Consider the following 21,085-nt stretch of genomic DNA (forward strand, 5'->3'; position numbering starts at 1 on the left):
TAATGATGTCATACAATCAATAGCCTGTATTCAAGAATATACTGTGTGTGTGTGTGTGTGTGTGTGTGTGTGTGTGTGTGTCCCTACCTTCTAGTATAGGGTTGGCCTCCAGGACCTGCTGTTCTATCCAGGAGTGTTGACCGCTTATTGCTGCCAGGAATTGAAGGATCAGTTTGGTGCTCTCTGTCTTCCCTGCTCCAGACTCACCACTATTAAGTCACTCACGCACGCACACACACACACACACACACACACACACAATTGTGTAAAAACACAATCAGGGTAGAGCAAAGATACCTGTACTGGTACCTGTACTTTTATCAGTACCTTACTTTGCAGTGCATACTATGCTATTTTTGATATCTTGTACTTGAGAAAAATTTTGTTGGTACGTAAAGAAAAATTGATGCTCTAGGTTTGATTAAATCCTCTCTTCTTGCTGACCAGTGTGTAAATGTCTACACTAAACCACCAGTGTGTGTGATAATGTCAAATCATGTACAATCAGTTTTATTTATATAGCCCAATATCAAAAATCCCAAATTTGCCTCATGGGTATTTACAATCTATTTAGCTTACAGCAACTTTGGTCCATAGCACCTTGATTTGAATAAGGAGATATTCCTCACAGAAAAACAGTGTTCAGTGATCACTGTTTAGTGTCTCTTTCAGTCGGGGTGGTCTTGTACCTTTGTGAGTGGGGTCCTTTTATGTGTCTGCGTCCATGGGCCCACTGTCTCATAATTAGGCTACTCCATGAGTTTTACAGGTACTTAATCTTAAGCCAAAGCATTTTACAAATTGAAAGTTTGACCTGATGATGGTGATTGATGAAAAGTTAAGGGATCACAAAGACCGCAAATGTTGGCATTGAATTGCACAGTAAGCCATCCAGCAGTGTCAAGATATTCCACCCCGTCCGTGGCAGCACCTGAGATCTTTGTCACATATTGGAGATTTGGATCTGAGCCACTTTTACTTGTAGTCTTTCCTACCTGATGATACAGCACTGGTCACGATTGTTCCTCTGCATGTTGAAGTAACAGTTGTCAGCAATAGCAAAGATGTGGGGTGGCATTTCACCAATCTTCTTGTTGGTGTAGAGGCGGATCTGGTCGGCCGTGTAGATGGGCAGCAGTTGGTAAGGGTTAACAGCCACAAGGATAGAGCCAGTGTATGTCTGCACACAGAGGAAAAGGAGGAACTGATTGAAGGCTTTTTAAGGTGGATGTGATGCTGATTATTTTGGACTCAAGCTGCTGTGAACCTAAAATATGGAACCATTTTATGCAAATGATCTGCAATACATACTGGACAGCAGGGGTGGTAGAAGTATTCAGATCGTTTAAGCTTGGGACAAACCTGAAGACTAATAATACAAATAATGTTAATAACTGAGTCTTAAAAACATTTGTTTGCAGTGCAGTGTAATGTTTGATGAAACAACCTGATTTGCGTTGAAAACAGACTGAAATATTTCTACTACGATAAAACTTATTTCCTAATAAGAGATTGTTTTCACTGAGTACTGTTTAACAAGATAATGCTATGTTTCATGCTTCAACTCAGTATATGTAACACATGGTGCACTGCTTGTCTCTCTAACAGTTTTTATTTGTGTTGTCCCTGTGATTGAATAAACTAACAAATAAATAAATACAAATTAGGAAATTCTAGATATAATGCTGATCAGTCTCTTTTGAACTCTTTTGATTCCTGGACAGAGTGCAATCTGTCTGCCAAGTAGTAGTGTTTTGTTCAGTTTTGAAATTATTCTATTTTTAGAATGAAAATAATTTCAAATATAAAAACAAATGTGTGTTAAACACATCAGAGTCTTTCAGCAGCCAGAGAGGATAGAGCAGTCAGCTTGGGTTGATGGAGGGTAGATGAGGTGATGCAGATCTCGTAGCTCAGATGGTGAAGGGTGACAATGAGAACGTATCATTGTTCGCTACAAGAGAACAGACGGCCATGCTGGAAGCAAATCAACATGCATCCAGGCTGCAGAGCTGAGCTTGGTTACAGCTAAACCTGAGAGAAACAGTCCCATAAAGTATTTTGACTTGTCCTGCAGAAACATGACACCTCCAGAGCTTAAACGTTTACACTCAGTTCTAAGTAGCTCTTTTCCCTGCAAAGCCCATTTAGTTTTGGCTTGAAGTCATGACATACTGTATTTTCTACAGGGCATGACTACGCTGTGACTACATGATACCCTACCAAAGGTAGGGTATCTTTCATGGCAAAATACACTGTAATAATCCGTAACATTTTGCAAGGAAACCAATGATTATTTTTTAATCTCAAGTCCATAAGATAGACCCCTGCTAACATGAAACATTAAATACATGCAACATACATGCAGTTTACAGATACAGTTCCAGAGTAAATATACCGCATGCTGCTGTTTTTGAGGCCATGCAGGTGTTGCATTAAATACATGTACATCTCTCCAGCTATGCTGTACGTGCAGGAGCTGACCTACCCTGCCACCACAATTTGTCTTCAGAGGAAACACGGAAAGAGAGGAAGTACAAGTGGCAAGAGGGGCAAGAGAAAGAATAACGAAGCAAGCAATTCAGATAAGAGCAGAAAAGTAGTTAAGAGCAGATGTTGCAGTTCAGTAATGGTTGGTTGGTTGGTTGGTTGTGAAATAATACTGCGGGAGTGTTACTAAAGACCAGTCAAGCTGAGGCTGTAGTTGTACAGTTCAGCATACTGGCATCAGTGTGCAGCAGTACTTTAGTAACAATATTGCAGTAATACTCACATATATGAGTTTTTCTCTGTATCTGATGAGCAGGTTTCGTAGGATGCCAGCTTCGTTGAGGTCTCCCAGGCGGATCATGTCCTCCACTCCATGGATGGAGGTGGGATGCATTGGCTTGATGTTGGTGGAATTCTGGGGGGAGATCCAGTGTTCCTGGTAGGAGAATGTATGTATGTAAATTTCACACAGAATCCAGGCAATAAAAAAATAGATGGAGGTCAAACATAGCGCATATATACTGTAAGGGGGGATTTCAGGCACAGCCTAGCATGCTCTCTACGACATAAACAAACCTATTTTAATAACTGAATGTAACAAAAGAGTGTTTCACTCAGCACTTACATTTCCTTCATCATCCACCACCTGGATCTGTCCTGAGTCACAGAGTTTGACCACTGCACCGATGGGCACCTCAAACTCCCGACCGCTCTTCAAGTCCAACCAGACATAGTCGCCCTGGAAATAAATAAATAGTTTAGGCTAAATCCAGGACTAGGATTGGGATCATAATTTACAGTAATCAAATCACTGTCAGAAGAATCAATTTTCAAGTTCAGATTAACAGGAATGACGACGATCACATGAGAAATCAAAACCAGAAAGGGACCATCACTTTATTATAGCATCTCCATAAATGTGATTTGGGGTTTATATTTGTAAGATGATTAAACCCATAATTAGACTCCACGTTTCTTTGTTTGAATAACTCAATCATAACCATTTTCACACTGCACCAAGACCTTGCTAAATACAGTCTGGAGACATGTGAACCTTTTCAAGTCAGACTGTGGGTTAAACAAGGCTTCATATCATCTTACTCTACAGCTATGGGCTGATCTTTACTCCCTTACGACATTTATTAAAGATATATTTGCTGATTTTCAACCAGCTTTGTACCATGACAATTTGGGTAGTATGTGTTATTGACCTAGTAAACCTTCCCCCAGTCTTTCCAGCACCCAGATTTTCCTGATGATTTGCAGGTGAGAATTTTCACTGGCTCTTGGAGTATTGCCTCTTTCTATTGCATAGGCAGCCCAGTTTTTCCAGTAGTGACATACTGCTTTAAAGCTAAAACTGCTTTAAAGAAACATGTTTTGTGTATTATTTCTACTATTTAAATAAATGGTGCAGTCTGAGAAGGGTGAAATAAACTGTGGATGATCTCCTGATCCAGGCAGATAGTCCTATCTGGACTAGAAGGTTCTGGAAAGAAATAAACACAAAATGTGTACCAGGACTTTGTAGAGGTTGGCAGGGAGGACATCTAAACAGCAGACAGTTGTAATGTAGGAGAGGAAAGAAGGGTTAGTACAGAGGGGTGAATGAATGCCATGAGCAGATATTTACAAATTTAGAGGCAGTCAAATACTTCCTGTCAGTCTTTTGAGTATCAAACTTTCACACATAGGCTTGAAAGGTGTCTCTGAAAAGTTACTCCCTCCTGGACTGAAGGCCTTGTAGTTGGTTACAATGGATTCCAACAGCCACCACTAGCCCTAGTTTGAGCCTCTCATTCAAGTCACATATTGCTGATCTTTGGAAAAACCCAAACGGTGGTTTGATAAAAACAGATGTCTTTGCTTAATTTACACATTACTAGCCTATATGCTTCAACAGCATAACTGAATTCCTTAAATTCAGTTATGGCTTTTGGTTTTGGTGTGCCACCACAAGATTTTCAGTGACCCCATCTGGCCACACTCATTAAAAAAATTCTGGGGGCCCCACTGGTTCACAACCAATGCATCTAATGAAAATGGAAATACTCAAGTAAAGTACAATAAACGTGATCCAGGAAGTCCAGTTTTACCAACAGACCCATGAGTTTGAAGGCTTATCAGATGCCAAAACACTGCACAGATGTTTAAAACACGACACAGTTTACTACTCTTACTTTATCTTTCAGCACAACAATTGCAGGGTAAACAGCAGATAGCTATACACTTTTACTGGGTGACGTGGGTGTTGGTAGGTGGATTTTGCTACCTTTGTACAGAGTCGGGCTAGCTGATTCCCCCTGTTTCCAGTCTTTGTGCTAAGCTAAGTTAAATGACATCTGGCTATAGCCTTTTATTTAATGGACAACGTCCTTGAAGATCAACAAATTCTATGATATCCAAAATTGAAGTTAAAGCACTCCCTTCGTTGCTCACAAACATTGCCACAAATTGTTGCCTTTGTGACACAGTTTTTAATAACACACACACACACACACACACACACAATGGTACATCAAAAGCTTAAGATGTTTTCAGATATACAATTATGATTCATTACTCTGAAGAGATTCAACACAACCACATTCTTGTGATTCATGTATTTACAACACATAGTTATGCAACATTACATATTGCATAAGACTGACTCTCTGTCTCACACACACACACACACACACACACACACACGCACACACACACACACACACACACCCACACACACAGGTATCACAACAAGGCCACACAGAAATATAATTAATATTTGATGCATGAAACAAGGGAACACACGTATGTATCTTACGCAACACAAAACCCACAGAGGACAGACATACAATTATGAGATATGAAACTTAAAACACACACACACACACACTTGCGTACCGGTAGAAGCGTGCTGTGTTTCATTACAGTGTTGACGTTCCGTAGCAGTGCCCATTTTGCCAGATCTCTCTCATAAAGTTCCACATATTCCCGACGCTTGTACATCTTCACATGCACAGTACAAACTCACACACTCTGACAATGATATCTGATGGAAGCAGTCTTCTAATTGCACAATATCCACAAATACAGGTGGCAAGGTGTGTAAATTGGTCTGATGCTTGTGTATTTCCTCCTGCTGCACCCAGATGGACAATTTCCAAATATCCAAGTAAAATATCAAATAGGATAGATCCTCAGGATAACACATATAGATGTCACAGAAACTCAAAAATGTTCAAAATCTTAATGGTTTGACAGGTTCAGTTCATCGCAGATTCAAGCAGATTGTGGTCACACATGTCACCTCTTGTCCTCTTCCTTTGGTTCATCTAAAAAAGAAAAAAGCTGAAATGCCCATTAAGTGATGCAAAAAATAATGGCAAGAAAAACAAGTCCAATATGAAACATCATATGGTCTAATAGGGTCAAACATCCTGGTTTGTGACCTTCAATCCTGTCTCTCTGTATCCTTCTTTTCCACTATCAGGAAATGGACTTAAAAAAATCCAGCCGTCTGCTTATTTTCAGGTCACTTTGAAGTTTGCACCGCAGCAACATTTTGAGACAATCCTCCTCCTGTCTCTCCTTCTCCCTCTATTACACTCACACTATGTTAACCCAGCCCCCCACAACCTCCCCTGTCACCCTGGCAACAAGATGTCACTTCCTCCTCAGGTGCAAGCAGGTGTGTCCTATAGTGTTGAATTTCTGTATATAGATACACTACTGGCTTGTACTGCAATGTAAGTTCGGCAGGTTATGCAGGATGAACTGTGTGTTTCCTGACTGAGAAACATTAAAGACAATATTATTATACTACTTATATTAAAAGCAATGGTGACACTTTACAATAAGTACGTAATTCAGACTGGCCTAATGCACTGTTTGTGCATATGCCTACGAAAAGTAATACATCACCATTTGTATATAACCCATGAATCATGAACCAGTATTTTGTATTACCCATGTAATCCGTAAGGCTGCAATCATGTGACCAATGCACTGATGGGAGTAAAAAAAAAAAAAAAGGTATAATGACTGAAAGTCTGCACAAGGAGCCAGCTGGGTCAGTGGATGGGTCAAACAACACAGGACTTTCCCACAGTAGACTGGTGTTCTAAACCATGTGAAACCAAGTGAACACTGAGTCATTTCAAGGTACCTTGTCATCATGTTTCTTGTCCTAAACCTTACCTACATAACTTTTCCTGCCTAAACCTAATCTATGAACATTTACATTAAGTAGGCAACTTAACGTTAAGTACATAATATCATTCATTGGGATCGAAGTTGTGAGATATGAACTGCTGTATGTGATTTTTCACAAGATATCATACGAACCATTGTATGAGGATAATTGAGTTACTGAGGGATGAATCAGAAATGACCTGATAATTATTGACTCATTAGTGAGTAATTCCTGAATTGAGGACTTAATTAATGAATCCTTGGGAATGATTAGTTCATAAATACCTATGAATTAGAATAACTGCCATTGGGGCGTCGGTAGCGTAGTGGATAGTACCGGCGCCCCATATACAGAGGTGTTGCCTCGCTGCAGCGGTCGGAGGTTCGACTCTGGCTCGCGACCATTTGCTGCATGTCATCCCCCCACTCTCTCTCACTCCCCCATTTCACTCTCTCCTGTCAATTAAAGGCAACCCCCCCCCCCAAAAAAATATATATATATAAAAAAGAATAACTGCCATTTACTTCATGAGTCGCTCTTGATTAACTTTAAACCAGTAGCAAAAACTAGTATCCACTCATTTCTTAAAATCATTATCTGCCATTTTTGTGTACACTGAGTAGTTATTAAATAGTCCCTCATTACTTCATATGACCAATATTTACCCTGAGGAATAATTCAAAATAAAACAGTCTAATAAAATGAAATGTTTAGAACCTTGTGATTCCCTCAAAGTTAATTGCTAAAAATGAAAACAGCTCATCCTCTTCGGGCCTTGCACATGTAACATATTGTTCTGTCATTGCCTTCCAAGATTTCTTGGTCGGACGACATTGTTGAGGTGCTTTCAGACAGCAAGTAAAGTATCAAGGTCAGTGACAGCAACAATAAGAAAAGGGATGGATGCTCCTCTGGTAAACATGCACAGGAAGCAATACAGAAGCTGATTTTACTGCATCAGTGTTCCCTGAATATGGAGGCTGTGGCTCAGGAGATAGAGTGGGTCATCCTTTAATCACAAGGTTGGCAGTTTGGTCTACGACTCCTCCTCTCTGCATTTTGGAATGTCCTTGAGCAAGAGCACTCAAGAACACTGGACCCCAAGTTGCTCCTGATGAGCAGGCCAGCGCCTTGCATGGCAGTTCCACCACCAATGGTGTGTGAATTATAGGGTAACACGGATGTGGATTTCATTGCCCCATCCCACTCCCACAAAACAATTTCTGTCCCTTCCCAATCACCAGAAAATGACTCCCGTCACATCCCGTTCTCATGTTGTTTTCAAATGATGAAGAAAACAATGTTTATTCATGGTAAAGCTGCTTATTTATATACAAGCATAGTCAGTCAACTTTACAGTAAAGCATTATGCTGAACTAGCATCTAATGCAGATAGCATACCTACTACAACTGTGCAGTGGCAGAAGTACCAGTACATTTACTCAAGTATTGTATTTGAGTGCAATTTTGAGGTACTTGCACTTTACTTGAGAATTTCCATTTTCTGCTACTTTATACTGTGAGGGAAATACTGTACAACGTCTCAACAGTTGTTGGATGGATTACCGTGAAAGGCTACACATTCATGATCCCCAGAAGATGAAGTGTAATAACTTTGATCCACTGACTTATAATCTAGTGCTATCATCTGGCCAAAGTTAAATTTTATGAAAATTACCTGCAAAACTCAAGACCTTCCCATCAGCCTCAGTTGTGTTTGTGTTCAGTGCTAATTAGTAAATACCTATGTTATTATTATACCTGCTCAACATCAACATGCTAGCATTGTCATTATTAGGTTGTTAGCATGCTGCTGTTAGCATTTAGCTTTACTTCTGTTTGTTTCTGTCTTTCTTTTCTTCCTAATCTGCACTCTGTGCGTAGCACAAGATGTGTGTCAGCGACTATGTGTTGTGTGTCTGTGAGTGTGATGAATGGTTGTTTGAGTATGTGTTACATATATGTCAGTTTAATTAAGTAAATACTCCGTCTGGCAAACTGAGCCACCTGAACATTACACCACCAAGCATCTGTTTCACACACACACACACACACACACACACACACACACACACACACACACACACACACACACAGCCTGTGACAGAGTAAGCAGGAGCAAGAAGGGCCAACAGCAAACTATCAGAAACCACATGTTGAATAATTTAACACAGAGGACCTGTATGGTGTCTGTCTTTTTGTATTTATATCTCTGCCTCTGTCTTTCTTTTACTTCACTTCTTCCTCTCATCATTCATACATCTCTTACAGTATATGTACTGATGTGCAGATGGATGTAATTTATATGAGCTTGATAACTGCTAAGCTTTAGAGACAATACTTAAGTCAAAGGGCTTTTCCAATGATGATTTTGCCTGGTACTTCACTGAAAGTCAAATAACAGAACCACAAACAAAGATCAAATATATCTTCTATAGGATGAATGGAAGTTAGTGAAACAACCTGATGCTGTGTGAGGCAAGAAGATATAGCTCAGTTTGGGATACTCCTGCTCTACAGTATATAATACAGACAGCAAAACAAGCATAAAGTAGCACCATAAAGTTAATGCTTTGTTATAACATGTTTAATTTTGATCTGACACATGACATTTACCTACTCCAACTCTAATCTAAAAATAGATTAGAGTATATATAATGAGTAAAAGAATAAAATAAAATTTAAAAAAAGTCAGGGTAAATGATTGAAAGGATAGGATAATTCCTGGAAAAATAGAAAGTGCACTTTACAGAGTGTCTCCATCAGGCAGCTGCATGCTCTCTGGGGTTGATTGTGACCACGCTAGACAATCCTTGCAATTCCAGCAGACGTGCTGCAGCACATTTCAGAAGAATCCCAGAAACTAGAAGACATGCTTCATACATTTTTGACAGATCTAGTTTTCCTTCTAACAGGTACTGTATGTGGAATATAGATACAATATCATTATGAGTATTAATTTATTTTCAGTAACTAAAACAAAGTCACAAATATTTGATCCATGTCGTTCATAACTGGACTTTTAACAATATTCGCTGTGTTTGTAGGCTATGGCAGTTGTAGGCCATTTCTTACTTTGTAGGAAATAACAACAATGAACACAATTAATAAACAAGAAAAGAAAAAAAAAATCACTAAATAGCTTAATTACTTATGGTACAAGCACAAATATCAAGGACAAATGTCCAAGTCTACAAAATGGAGCAGGTAATCCCTCCACATTTGAAATGCTCCTGGTGTACTATGACACCATGCGGCGGATGGAACAAAGTTAGGTTGTAGGTGTCACTTCTGGCTCCCTTACAATTAATATTGCCATGAGGATAAAGAAATAAGTTTTTATTCATCTTATATCGTGCCTAACTTCAATGAATCATAATATGTTAGGTATGGAATTAATTTGCAGATGCTCCAGTTCAAAATGAGACAACACTTTTTGCTGGATGTCAGTATTTGAGTCACAGGCTGGTTAAGAGGAATGAGGAGTCAGCAGTCATTATGAAATAAAACAGTCAATAAAACAGGTTTTTCAGCAATTGTAAATTAACACAACCAAGAGAGGTCCTTGAGCGTATGTGTTCACAAAATATAGGGCTCATTGGCCCAGTACTTTGCAAGACTGTCTGCGGACCGACGGATAAATGTATACACACACACACACACATGCACACACACGAACAAATGCATAATGCCCTCCAGGCTTACGCCTGGCGAAGATAATGACTGTTTCACTGCTGACTGGCTGACCTGAATGTGCCTCAAACAAACATGTATATTTGAGTGTCTTCCATGACAGCATTCTCCCATCACAACCATCAGTCTCACTTCGACAGAGTTGTTTTAATTCACAGGCCTTTAGAGGCTTTCTACACAAGTCATTTAAAGATCAATGAAGCCCCCAGGTCAACTAACTAGACACTGCAGCAAATGGAAATGGCCTTGATAATTCATGGCCCAGTAGAGTAGTTCATTTCCACATCCCAGGCTTCAGGCTTGCAGGTTTTGGGGCAGCCATCATGCATGATATGTTATATGCTGTTCGTGCATAATTGCAACTTGCAGCAAAAGATGCTAATTCCCATCATTTCTCCCTCAAAAAATCTTCTGAAAACTAAAGGGAATGTCTTCAGTGATGGCTTTAAATGAAAAATGGATTATGAAACTCTCTCTTCTGTAACTCTGCCTTGTATTTATTGAGAATAGCAAAAGTTACCTCTGACACAACCAGCTCTTGTAGTTATTAATGCAGTTTCATGTAGTTGTTCAACATAAAGGTTTTTCAAAGAGGTCTTTAGTTTATCCTTTAACACAGGAGGGCTTTCCACCATGACTATAATCTCTCACACACACCATGCTTTGGACAAACGTGACTGAGACAAGCCACAGTGTTGCTGTGATGTTAGCACGACAGCAGTGATGTAATGTCCATGCAGCCTGTGGTGGATGGGTGTGTGCTCTCATCATCTCTTTCTTCAGGTAAATAATTCAGGCCAGACATGAGCCAGGTATTCACTTACACCTGCTAATGTCACTCCATGTGGAACAAACCACACAAAGAACTGATAGAAAAACTGTTTTAGGGTTAAAACGCCAACCACAAACGACAACGTCCAGCTGGGAAAATTCCTAATTTTATTTTGTATGCCTATGATCACTTTATAATATAAGCATTCAAAAAATATAAATTAAAAACAAGGAGACAGAGTCTTTAGAGAGTAAACGCCTCAGCGAATTATTTGTAAATATATCTTCCTCTAAAATAGTTTTTAGTTGTATTTTAAAAAAAAACAAAAAACAAAACAAAACTTTTATTTCCTCTGTTTTTCTCTCCCAAATAAACTGGAAAGGTGAAATGCATCACTTCCTGTATATGGAGATTTTCTTTCCTGAAAGGCGCCTGTGTTCATTCATTCATTATCTGTAACCGCTTACCCTGCTACACAGTTGCAGCAGGCTGGAGTCTATCCCAACTGATATTGGGCAAGAGGCAGGGTACACCCTGTATAGGCTGAGCAGGCTGTCCAAATTCCCTCTGTTTTAGCTCTATTTTCTGTCTCCACCAGCTCCTGGGGGCAATATCTGTCTCTATAGCTACTGAATGCTCCACTATGACCACTCACTCAGCTAGCCTCTAACTGTGTATATGTGTTGTTTGCTCCTGAGCTGATAGTGTACACAGTGTACACTGCCCTCTGCTGGTGTTTATGCAACTTTTTAGTCACCAGTTGGGAAACAGTATTCTGCAGGTAAACGTTTTGCAACACTGTGTTTCCAAATACTCCTATTAAAATGTAACAGCCTCTGAATGAACACTGAGACCATTACAGGATGCTGTAACTCTGCTGAAACTCAGATTAATGCAATTAGTTTAGAGTTATTGAAATATTGGCTGCAGCTAGACACTGAAGGCACTGCCAGCTCACCTCATTTGCATTTAGATAGATCATTCAGATAAGTCAAAGGTCACAGGGTGAGATATAGTGACAAGCTAATTGTGCTGGTATTTGTCGGTAAATAAAGCCGTCCATAAAAACACAGATAGACTCGGCTCTGCTTTCTGCTTCAGTGGACAATTAACATTAACATTTTGTCTGTATTCTGCCTCCACAAAGACAGCAAAAGAACAAAGCAAGAAGACACAGCAAATATGCAGAGGAAATATGACTATTGATGAAATAGTCAGTGGTGAAATAAGTATTCAGACCCTTTACTCCAGTAAAAATAGTAATACTGCAACATAGTAACACTTGCAATTCCAGCATTCAAATCTTACTCAAGTTAATGTGCATAGGTATTATCAGCAAAATATTCTTGGTCTTAAAAGTAAAAGGTGTATTTATTTATAGCACTTACTATTATTATTTATCAAAATCATGTGGTGGCAATACAAATATATTTTGTTATGATTTTAAAGGATTGAGTTAATTACTCTAAGCGAATTTTAATTATAAGCTTTCAAAATTAGTAACAGAAGTTCTTACAAATGTGTCAGTTTTGTCTGATATAATGCAGGACTCAATTAATTTCACTGAAAATCAATTTAATCATTTCTTGTGTGATTCTGCATACATTTACTATATCATAATTAATATTATTTTTGGAGATCAATCTTATAAATATCATGATACTGATTTTAGCCGTATCATCCTGCAGATAATGAAATAATAATTAATTCTTCATACACTGCTGTGTAGTTTCAACAAGTCCTGGTTTAGAGGCAAATATGTTTTGTATGTAAAATGTGAATCTTTGAGTTAACTAGCATATAGGGGTCAAATAAATATTATTGGAGTAGAAGTATTAAGTAGCAGACAAAAACATATCCTCAAGTAAAGTTCAAGTTCAAAGTTTTAGCATTGTGTTATTCCAGCTCAGTTTTAAGTCTTGCTGCTAACTGCAGCTTTGTGGTATCTTTTTACACTCCATGTGTACTAGGTTTACTCCAAGTTATACAAGCTCCCTCCAGGGTCTGTGTGTGCACTGCAGACCACAGCTCACCACTGCAGACTGCACAATATCTGTCTGCAGGTGAGAGGTCCTCTTCAGGTAAGTGTCTGCCCCCTGCTGGAGCTTATTACATGTTTTATCTCCACTAAGAAAACAGTGTTCTGCAGTCACTCAACTGGGCGAGTAAAATACCTCCAAATTGTACTTAAGAACAGTGTCCCTGGGTCCTATATGGGCTACACACACACACACACCACCCCTGTCCTGTTATCATTGTGGTTGTCCAGTAAATGAGAGAGACAGAACTGCTGAATGAATGAATGAATGAATGAAGGAATGATTACCAGTCACAGACAGTGGAATTTCATGCGGCAGTGAGCACAGACAGAAAACAGCCACTAAACAGAACAGATAAACAACAAACAAACAGGCTTTGTAGAAGTATAAAAATGTTTTCTAAACTAATTGAAATTACAGTCAGTACCATAATTTGGCACACACAACAACTGCAGGAAACATTAAAAAAAGGTCTGCGCTATCATGAGGCTGAGCAAGAATGCACTGATATTTAATTTTTATTCATTTAATTATTTTTTCCAATGGAACCTTATGGATGGATGTAAGCTGAAGTTTGTGTTGAGTAATGTGAAATGGACAGATTTATTTTAAAAAGCTATTGTGTGCTGAATAATTAAATTAGCACTAAAATTCTGCATTATATTAACAAAAAATGAATAATTAGGCCTAACTCATGAATTTAATTATCTTTATAATGGAGTTTATTAATGCATAATTTAAACTCCATTAGTTAATTTATAATAATGTATTTGGATTTAACACCATAAAAGTGTATAATTATTCTGATGGAACTCTCCACAAAGTGAGCATGTATATGTAACTGTATCTTTGGTACAATAACAATGCTGTCAGTTCCACTTTCTAAAGTGGAAACAAACCACTTGTTGTTTGGCGCAGTTTTAGCTGTATTGATTTCAACTCAACAAAGAAAGCAAACTAAAGGTTCAAAGTCTGATTTTAACTCCCAAATGTTCCAGCTGCAAACCAATCATGAAACCTTAGCCCTGTTCTCCTCAGGGATACAATCTTTCACCAGAACTTTCCAGGCTACTTTGTTTTCCTTCTCCGGCAAACCAAACCAGACTAACAACCTCTGAAATGTATTACTTTACTCAAACATAACAAGTAAAAAAAAAAGAAAGAAATCATGACAGCTATGAATGCATACACCTATATACCTGCCAGTGCACAAGTCAGGAGTAAAGACTTACAAAGTATTCCAGATGCAACAGAAAGTCAGGCAAGAATCCTTTGGATGGAAGTTCATACTACTGAAGTGAAGCCATACTGTAGTACTGCAGTGGGGACAGACTCCACTACCTTGCCTAAGTCAAGTGCCAAAAGAATTCCCAAATACTAACATGCTTGTATTTTGGTGTGTGAGAATAGTTGAGCAGCTAAAAGAAACCCAGGTGAACACAGAAAGCACCATAACTCAATTGTGACCACATCTGTAAGACCACAAAAATACATGTAAGGGCCCTGACACACCAAGACAATGGTCTGCAGTTGGTCAATGTCTGGCCGCTGGTGATCGTGTGTAACAAAGTTTTTGCAGTGGGTCCTATAACATTGGCACTAGTTGGCCTTTGTTGGCTTTTCTTCGGACAACTCAACGTGTTGAAGCAGCACCAGAGTGAAATCACTGTGATTAACAGGTGATGGTAGTGAGGAAAAGCAAACTAATGGCTATAGTCAGGAGGGCGTGAAATCAATTTTTTGCCATTAAACTCTTCAGCAGAAACTGTTCTCAGCTGTTTGTGTTATTGTTCGCTAACGCAGGGTAAATGTTATTTGTTCATTCAACATTGGGTTGTGTTGTTAATATGCTAACTGGTTAACTGGCTAACTAGCGTCTTGAATCCATTCTGTCAGTCTTTCACTTTCACATTTTAAATGACCAATAGAGACCAGCAGACAGGCTGCTGGTATGGACAGTTTTTCCTTTCAGGCAGGTGCAGGAGGTGCGTGCTAGTTGGCTGTAGTCTTTGCGATGTGTTCAAGTGCAACTTCTTGCCTGAGACACAGATGTTACAAGGCAAAGTAACAGTCAGCCTTTGTCACCACTAGTTCTTTGACATTGGAGCGGTGTGTCTAAAAGGCCTAAAAGAAGTATCCCACTGCTGAAATTGATGAATTAGAAAAAGAAAAACTTTGGAGACTTTTCCCTTATGGTTGACATATGGAAATATTATTTGTGACCTCCAATATGTGCAGGTCTTTACACAACATCACATAGATGCAGCGAGGGATTACACTGCAAATACTAGCCCTGTAGACACTAAAACATCAATTTTGTACATGTTGATTAATTAGGTGGTTGTGTTATCAATCTTTAATCACAGCACAGACTTCTGCCTCTCACCAACCATAAATTACCTCACAAAGTTTAAGCTCATTTCATTAGAAGTCCAGAAACTGTAAGTATGTCTTGATCCCAAACAAATCAAAAACACAGTCTAAAACAGCAACTGCCATGAGGAAATGTCGTGAATTTACTGTACATTCACAATCTCCATTAGTACAGGGTCAACTCAAAGCCTAAACCTACCTGACTGCCCTGATACTTTGTATTTTAAATTTAAATAGGCTACATTTGTTGACAAAACTGTAAAAGGCATCAGTGTTCAGAGGCATCCTGTCATCTGACTGCAGCCCGAGTTTACCTGGATGAGGGTGTTGTATCTGTAGCTGAGACGGCGTACATCTGGATCCCAGCCCTCCAGTGACCAGTCAGATCCCCTTCTGTTCATTTTCATTGTCATGGTTACCACGTCTAGTTAAGATCTGTGCACCATTCTGAGTGTAAATGGGACAGTAAAAGACTAAAACATGAAGGCGTCTTTCCTGTTGCGATGTGAGGATTGGTTGATATTATTTTGCAAATCAGTGACAACAGGTCTCCTGAGCATTGTTGTTATTTATGTTTCAACAAAAAGATCCACAAAGACATCCCAAAATATATGAGACCAATGCAAAATATCCTTGGCTTGGTGGTAAAAAAGGCACAAAATCAAAACAGAGCAACATCTTCAGAAAACTGGTCATGTGGTAAAACAAACAAAAACAACAACAAAAAAATTCACTTTTTCCAAATGAAATTTCCCATGAGCCACACGTTTAGTCATCAGGTAAAATATTTCCTTCCAACGAGCAACAAAAACGAAAATGTTTTGCTGCTGATAAAATATCATCCACAAACTTCTTCTTTTCACGTATAAAAACAGATAAAAGTCAGCACAGTTTGATTACACCTGCAAAGTTTGGATGAAGGTCAGAGTGTATGTGATAAACATCCACAGAGAGGAGGGAGGGCTGATCTGCTTGTGTGTGTGTGTGTGTGTGTGTGTGTGTGTGTTCACTTGTTTTATTGGCTCATCCCATTTGGGCCTCCACAGTGGGGGGACTCTGTCAGATCTGATTAGTTGATCAGAAAGGCTGACAAGTTCAGCAACGCATTTACTGAGTATCAAAAACACCGACATTAAGGGCAACGCATGCTTGCACACACACACACACACACACACACACACACACACACACACACACACACACTCAGAAGAATGCAACCAGTATCTTGTGTGTGTGTGTGTGTGCGTGTGTGTGTTTGACTACAAAGAGGATTCAGTGGAAAAAATGCAGCGTAATGAGCAGCTGATCCTTAATGAGTGCTGTAGCTTCACAGCTACAAGCTGCAGACATGCACGCACACAGACACACACACCAACCACCATGCACACACACAGCCATCAGTCGTGTGTGTGTGTGTGTGTGTGTGTGTGTTTACCTGCTGCAGAATGACCATGGTTGTGGTTACTGTCCTTATGACTGGACATCAGCAGTCACCGGTAGACCCTGAGACAGACAAAGAGAACAATAAGAGAATCCGTTTATCAAGATAATAATTATTTACTGCCTAGTCCTACAGTGGGTGAGGTTTATTATATCTTACTTTAAATTGCATACAGTTAGTAAGGAAGGATGTAAAGTGTAATTAGTATAGCATGGGAGTAAAACTAAAAATGAGAACATAAAAACAGCAAAAAGAAACAAAAAATTAAAACATGAGCAACAACAGATCTTAAAAACACACACGGTTACACACACTTGTGGTATTCCGCATTTTTTTTGTGTCAAGGACCCCTGAATTCATACATATTAGGTTACGGACCTCCATTTGTTAAAATTTCGCTGCAGGAACCTCCATTTCAAGACTTAAGGTTCAGAGATTTTTCTTGTTAGATATGATTAAGACCAGAATTGTATAGCTGTCAACTACAGTTGAGAAGAACATTGTGGAGGAAGTGAAACCTACGTTGAGGATAATTCTTCTTCTCTCACACATATTGTGCTACTTCTATAGTGAATTAAATAATGAAAATAAACTTTTCCCCATTTTTTTGGGGATCCCCTGGAACTTCCTGGACCCCTGTTTGAGAACCCCTGAATATAATATCAACTATATTATATATATATATAGTTGATATATATAGTTGATATACATATATATACATATATAACAACATACGCAACAAAATGCAACAACAAAAGACAAGAAAAGGAGGGATGACCACTACTCAGTTTACAGAGTAGCCCCAGTGGTAAATAATGGGAGCAAAACACACACACACACACACACACACACACAAACAAAGTCAGATGATGTTTTACTTATATGACAGAAGGAGCAGCAGATACATAAAAATTGTGCTGTTAAAATTTTGAGGGTAAATAAAATAACAGAGCCAAGGCTGCTAATAGGATCCATATAAAACACTGCATGTAGTACACACACACACATACTCACACACACACACACTATAAATATTTCAGCATCTAATTACCCCAGCAGAGGTCTCACACAAAGGTTTTGTGTGTGTGTGTGTGTGTGTGTGTGTGTGTGTGTGTGTGTGTGTGTGCTATTTATTTTATATGGATCCTACATTAGCAAAAGGTGTTGACTACAGTGAAATTAAAACATTCTGCAACAGAAAGTGAGGGAAGAAGGGAAGGAATCACACAGAGAGACAAATGTTTGAAAGCAGAAATACAAAGGAAGTTAAAAGCAGGATTACAAAGCTCCTGAGAGAAATACAATTGCAGCTTTGAGCCTTCATTAAAACAACATGACAGTGAACTTGACATGTGAAGTCTGTCACATGCAGTGTTCCAGGGAAATGTACTGATAGTTACATGGTTGTATATTAGGTTGTTAACCCCAGAGTTAAGTTCTATAGTGTCCAGCATGTCAGATTTTTCTCATCAACGCTGTTTAACCCTTCTGAGACAGACTCACATCTTAGCTGGAGAAGCTCAGCCTCAGCAATACAGTACACAAATAACACTTTGAAATTTAATTTGAGCGGCCAGTGTATTCAGACTGGGACGCATCTGTAATAATCCAATAGGAATCACATTTAAAACCAACTCTAAATGTGGTTTGGATCAGATTTTTTTTCTGTCCAGACTTCATCAATCTAGATGCAATCAGGATATGCCAAAAAAATGGATTTGGGCTGGCAGTCAGAAAAAGAAGCTACCTGCTGCAGCTGTAAACGATACTAAGAGCGGCGAGAGTGAACCAAAACTAAGCCAAACAATGAGCTGAGGCTATAAAGCTCTGTAAAGCCGAATGGAGCTGCAGATTCAGCTAATAATTCTCTGAAGGTTTAACACTACAACAGACCACTTTCACGTTGTTTTTACATTTTGATTTCATACATTGCTATAAAAATATATTGATTATAGCTGCAGCAACTGTGGGGACAACAGCACTGGAAAGCAGTAATAGTGCTGCACTCACAAAAGTAACAGAAATAGTTGTGTAGGCTAAAGAATGGGTGAAAAAATCTTGAGAGAGAAGTTAAAATCCTGGCTGCTTACTCATTTCCACACACAAGGCCAATTGCTGCTTGAAGGTGGTGTGAAAGTTCTGTTGGAGCAGCTGTGTCACACTACAAGTTGCAATCAGTGAACCCAACCCTATACTGATGGGCCTGAGGGAGACACCACCAGCCCCCCACTGAGAAAGGCAGAGTGGCAGAGTACAACCCTCTAATGGGACAGGCAGACAGCTGTGGACTATTATTGAACCCAGAGACAATTGATTATAGGTAACTTTCTGGGGCAACCAAAATAGGAAGTAAAGGGCTTCTATGTGCAAAGTAAGTTTGGACACATAAAATTTGTTTGGCTTTTTTTCTTTCTTTTTTTTAATTTGATGGAATATGTATGAATAAAATAAAGATGATGTGGATGATGTTGTAAGAATAAAAGCTTTTATTAGAGAGGAAGAAGAGAAACTAGAGATTGACAGCAGCAGTCAGCTCAAGTTGAAAAAACACATGACAAACTGGGTTTAAAAGTGTGTCAGTTTTACACAACAAGGTCTAATGTTGGGCAGTACTATGACAAGTATGAAGTATGAGGTCTGATAAATTGCCTCAAGTGAGATAATTTAAGGTCCAGTGTGTAGTGCTTAGGGGGATAGAGGCTTCAGGCTACATTAGCTGATAATAGCATACATTTCCAACCCAACTGCTGGCAGCCGAGTTGAATTGTGGGCAATGATGACACCAGGTTTTGAATAGGAAGAAGAATATTTAGATTAAACAGACATCTCTTGTTTTTCTACACCAATTTTTATCTTTTTGTTTGAACTGTCAGGAGATGCGCAATGTTAAATCATTTGAGTAGTGTTGTTCCTTTGTTTGAATCATTTTCTATTTGGTGTAACTCTACTTCTGCATTGCAACATTATAGAGAAAAATTCATTAAAGATGTTGTCTTGAGATTGTCTTGATTCCCCCAACAAGCCAAACATGTTAATCCAGCTTTAATAAAATGATGTTGCTTTCGTAAACTGATGTTGTTCCCAGACAGAATTTGCTCACATTAGCAGATTGTGTTGAAATATCAGTGTTGACATGACCCTGGCTACACCCAGTTCAGAAAATGATATCATAATGTATATTCATGATAAGAGTATAAAAGCCCTGTAAGTACTCAGGGAGGGACCCACCCAATCTACTGTGCAGTCAGATCAGATGCAGAGGTTGGAAATAAAATTTGACTTTGCTTAGTAATTGAACTTTTAAAGGTGTTTAAGTACAAGATTGATACATAGTGTGTTGATTGAAAAAAATACATTAAGGTACAGAAAAACAACTGTATGTAGAAGATGTGTTAAAAATGTATGTATTATGAAAGTGAAGTTAAGCAAATTATCTTATATCAAACTGGGTTTTCCTAACCCTAAACGAACCTTATCCATAGCTGTGTCAGGTTGTTGTTGTTGTTTTTTTTAAAAAAGTATCTATTTATTTTCTTTTAATTTGAAAAAGCATTGTTGTCCTGCTGATATTGGTGTAATTTGGTTTGCTAATTTGGAGGACTTGTTTTGTTACTTTATCACTAGAATCAGTAGAAAAATAGTCTGGCTCACAGGATCTAGACTTTCAGAATAAAGCCTGTCATATGCTGCTTCCTTCAGACAGCAATACGCTTCCTGCATGCTACTCTTTTGAAAATCCCATTGCTTCATGCACCTAGCTTCCCATAGTCAGACCGATCTCCACACTTAGGAGTGTGTGAAACAACAACAATAACCCCAGAGCTAGCAACCTAAACACTAAAAGATTTTTACTGTTTAATGGGGCGTTTTCTTTTGCAGGAATTTCGCCATTTTTACGGTAATGCTCACCTTGCCACGTGCAAGTGTTCAACCAAAAAAAAGTCCCTCCTGACACTTGCAAGAGCACCATCACTGCATCCCAGGCCTAGCAATGCCCAAGACAATTGTGACTGGTTTAAAGAAATACAAGCTACCTACATTTTTTCCCCATAGTACAAAATTAGCACATGGTCAAACGGAAAACGCAGGCGAGTAGTGACCAT

General features: G+C 38.9%; 1 protein-coding gene across 2 annotated transcripts in view; it reads right to left on the reverse strand.

The window, feature by feature from the left end:
• myo7aa (myosin VIIAa) overlaps positions 1 to 16,437 on the reverse strand; it is a 60,196-nt gene extending 43,759 nt beyond the window's left edge. The window contains exons 1-5 of one of the 2 annotated variants that reach the window (XM_033631971.2): positions 15,856 to 16,437; positions 3,116 to 3,229; positions 2,774 to 2,926; positions 996 to 1,180; positions 88 to 209 (exon numbers count right to left, since the gene is read on the reverse strand). In XM_033631971.2, the coding sequence (XP_033487862.2) occupies positions 88 to 209; positions 996 to 1,180; positions 2,774 to 2,926; positions 3,116 to 3,229; positions 15,856 to 15,954 (673 nt within the window). In that variant the 5' untranslated portion in view covers positions 15,955 to 16,437. Of the gene's footprint in view, positions 1 to 87; positions 210 to 995; positions 1,181 to 2,773; positions 2,927 to 3,115; positions 3,230 to 5,373; positions 5,507 to 15,855 lie in introns of those variants that run through there. The other variant, XM_078166901.1, reaches the window with a different exon arrangement.
• Positions 16,438 to 21,085: the final 4,648 nt, after the last annotated feature.

Source organism: Epinephelus lanceolatus, chromosome 4, assembly GCF_041903045.1.
Source record: "Epinephelus lanceolatus isolate andai-2023 chromosome 4, ASM4190304v1, whole genome shotgun sequence".
NCBI classification, from domain to species: domain Eukaryota; kingdom Metazoa; phylum Chordata; class Actinopteri; order Perciformes; family Serranidae; genus Epinephelus; species Epinephelus lanceolatus.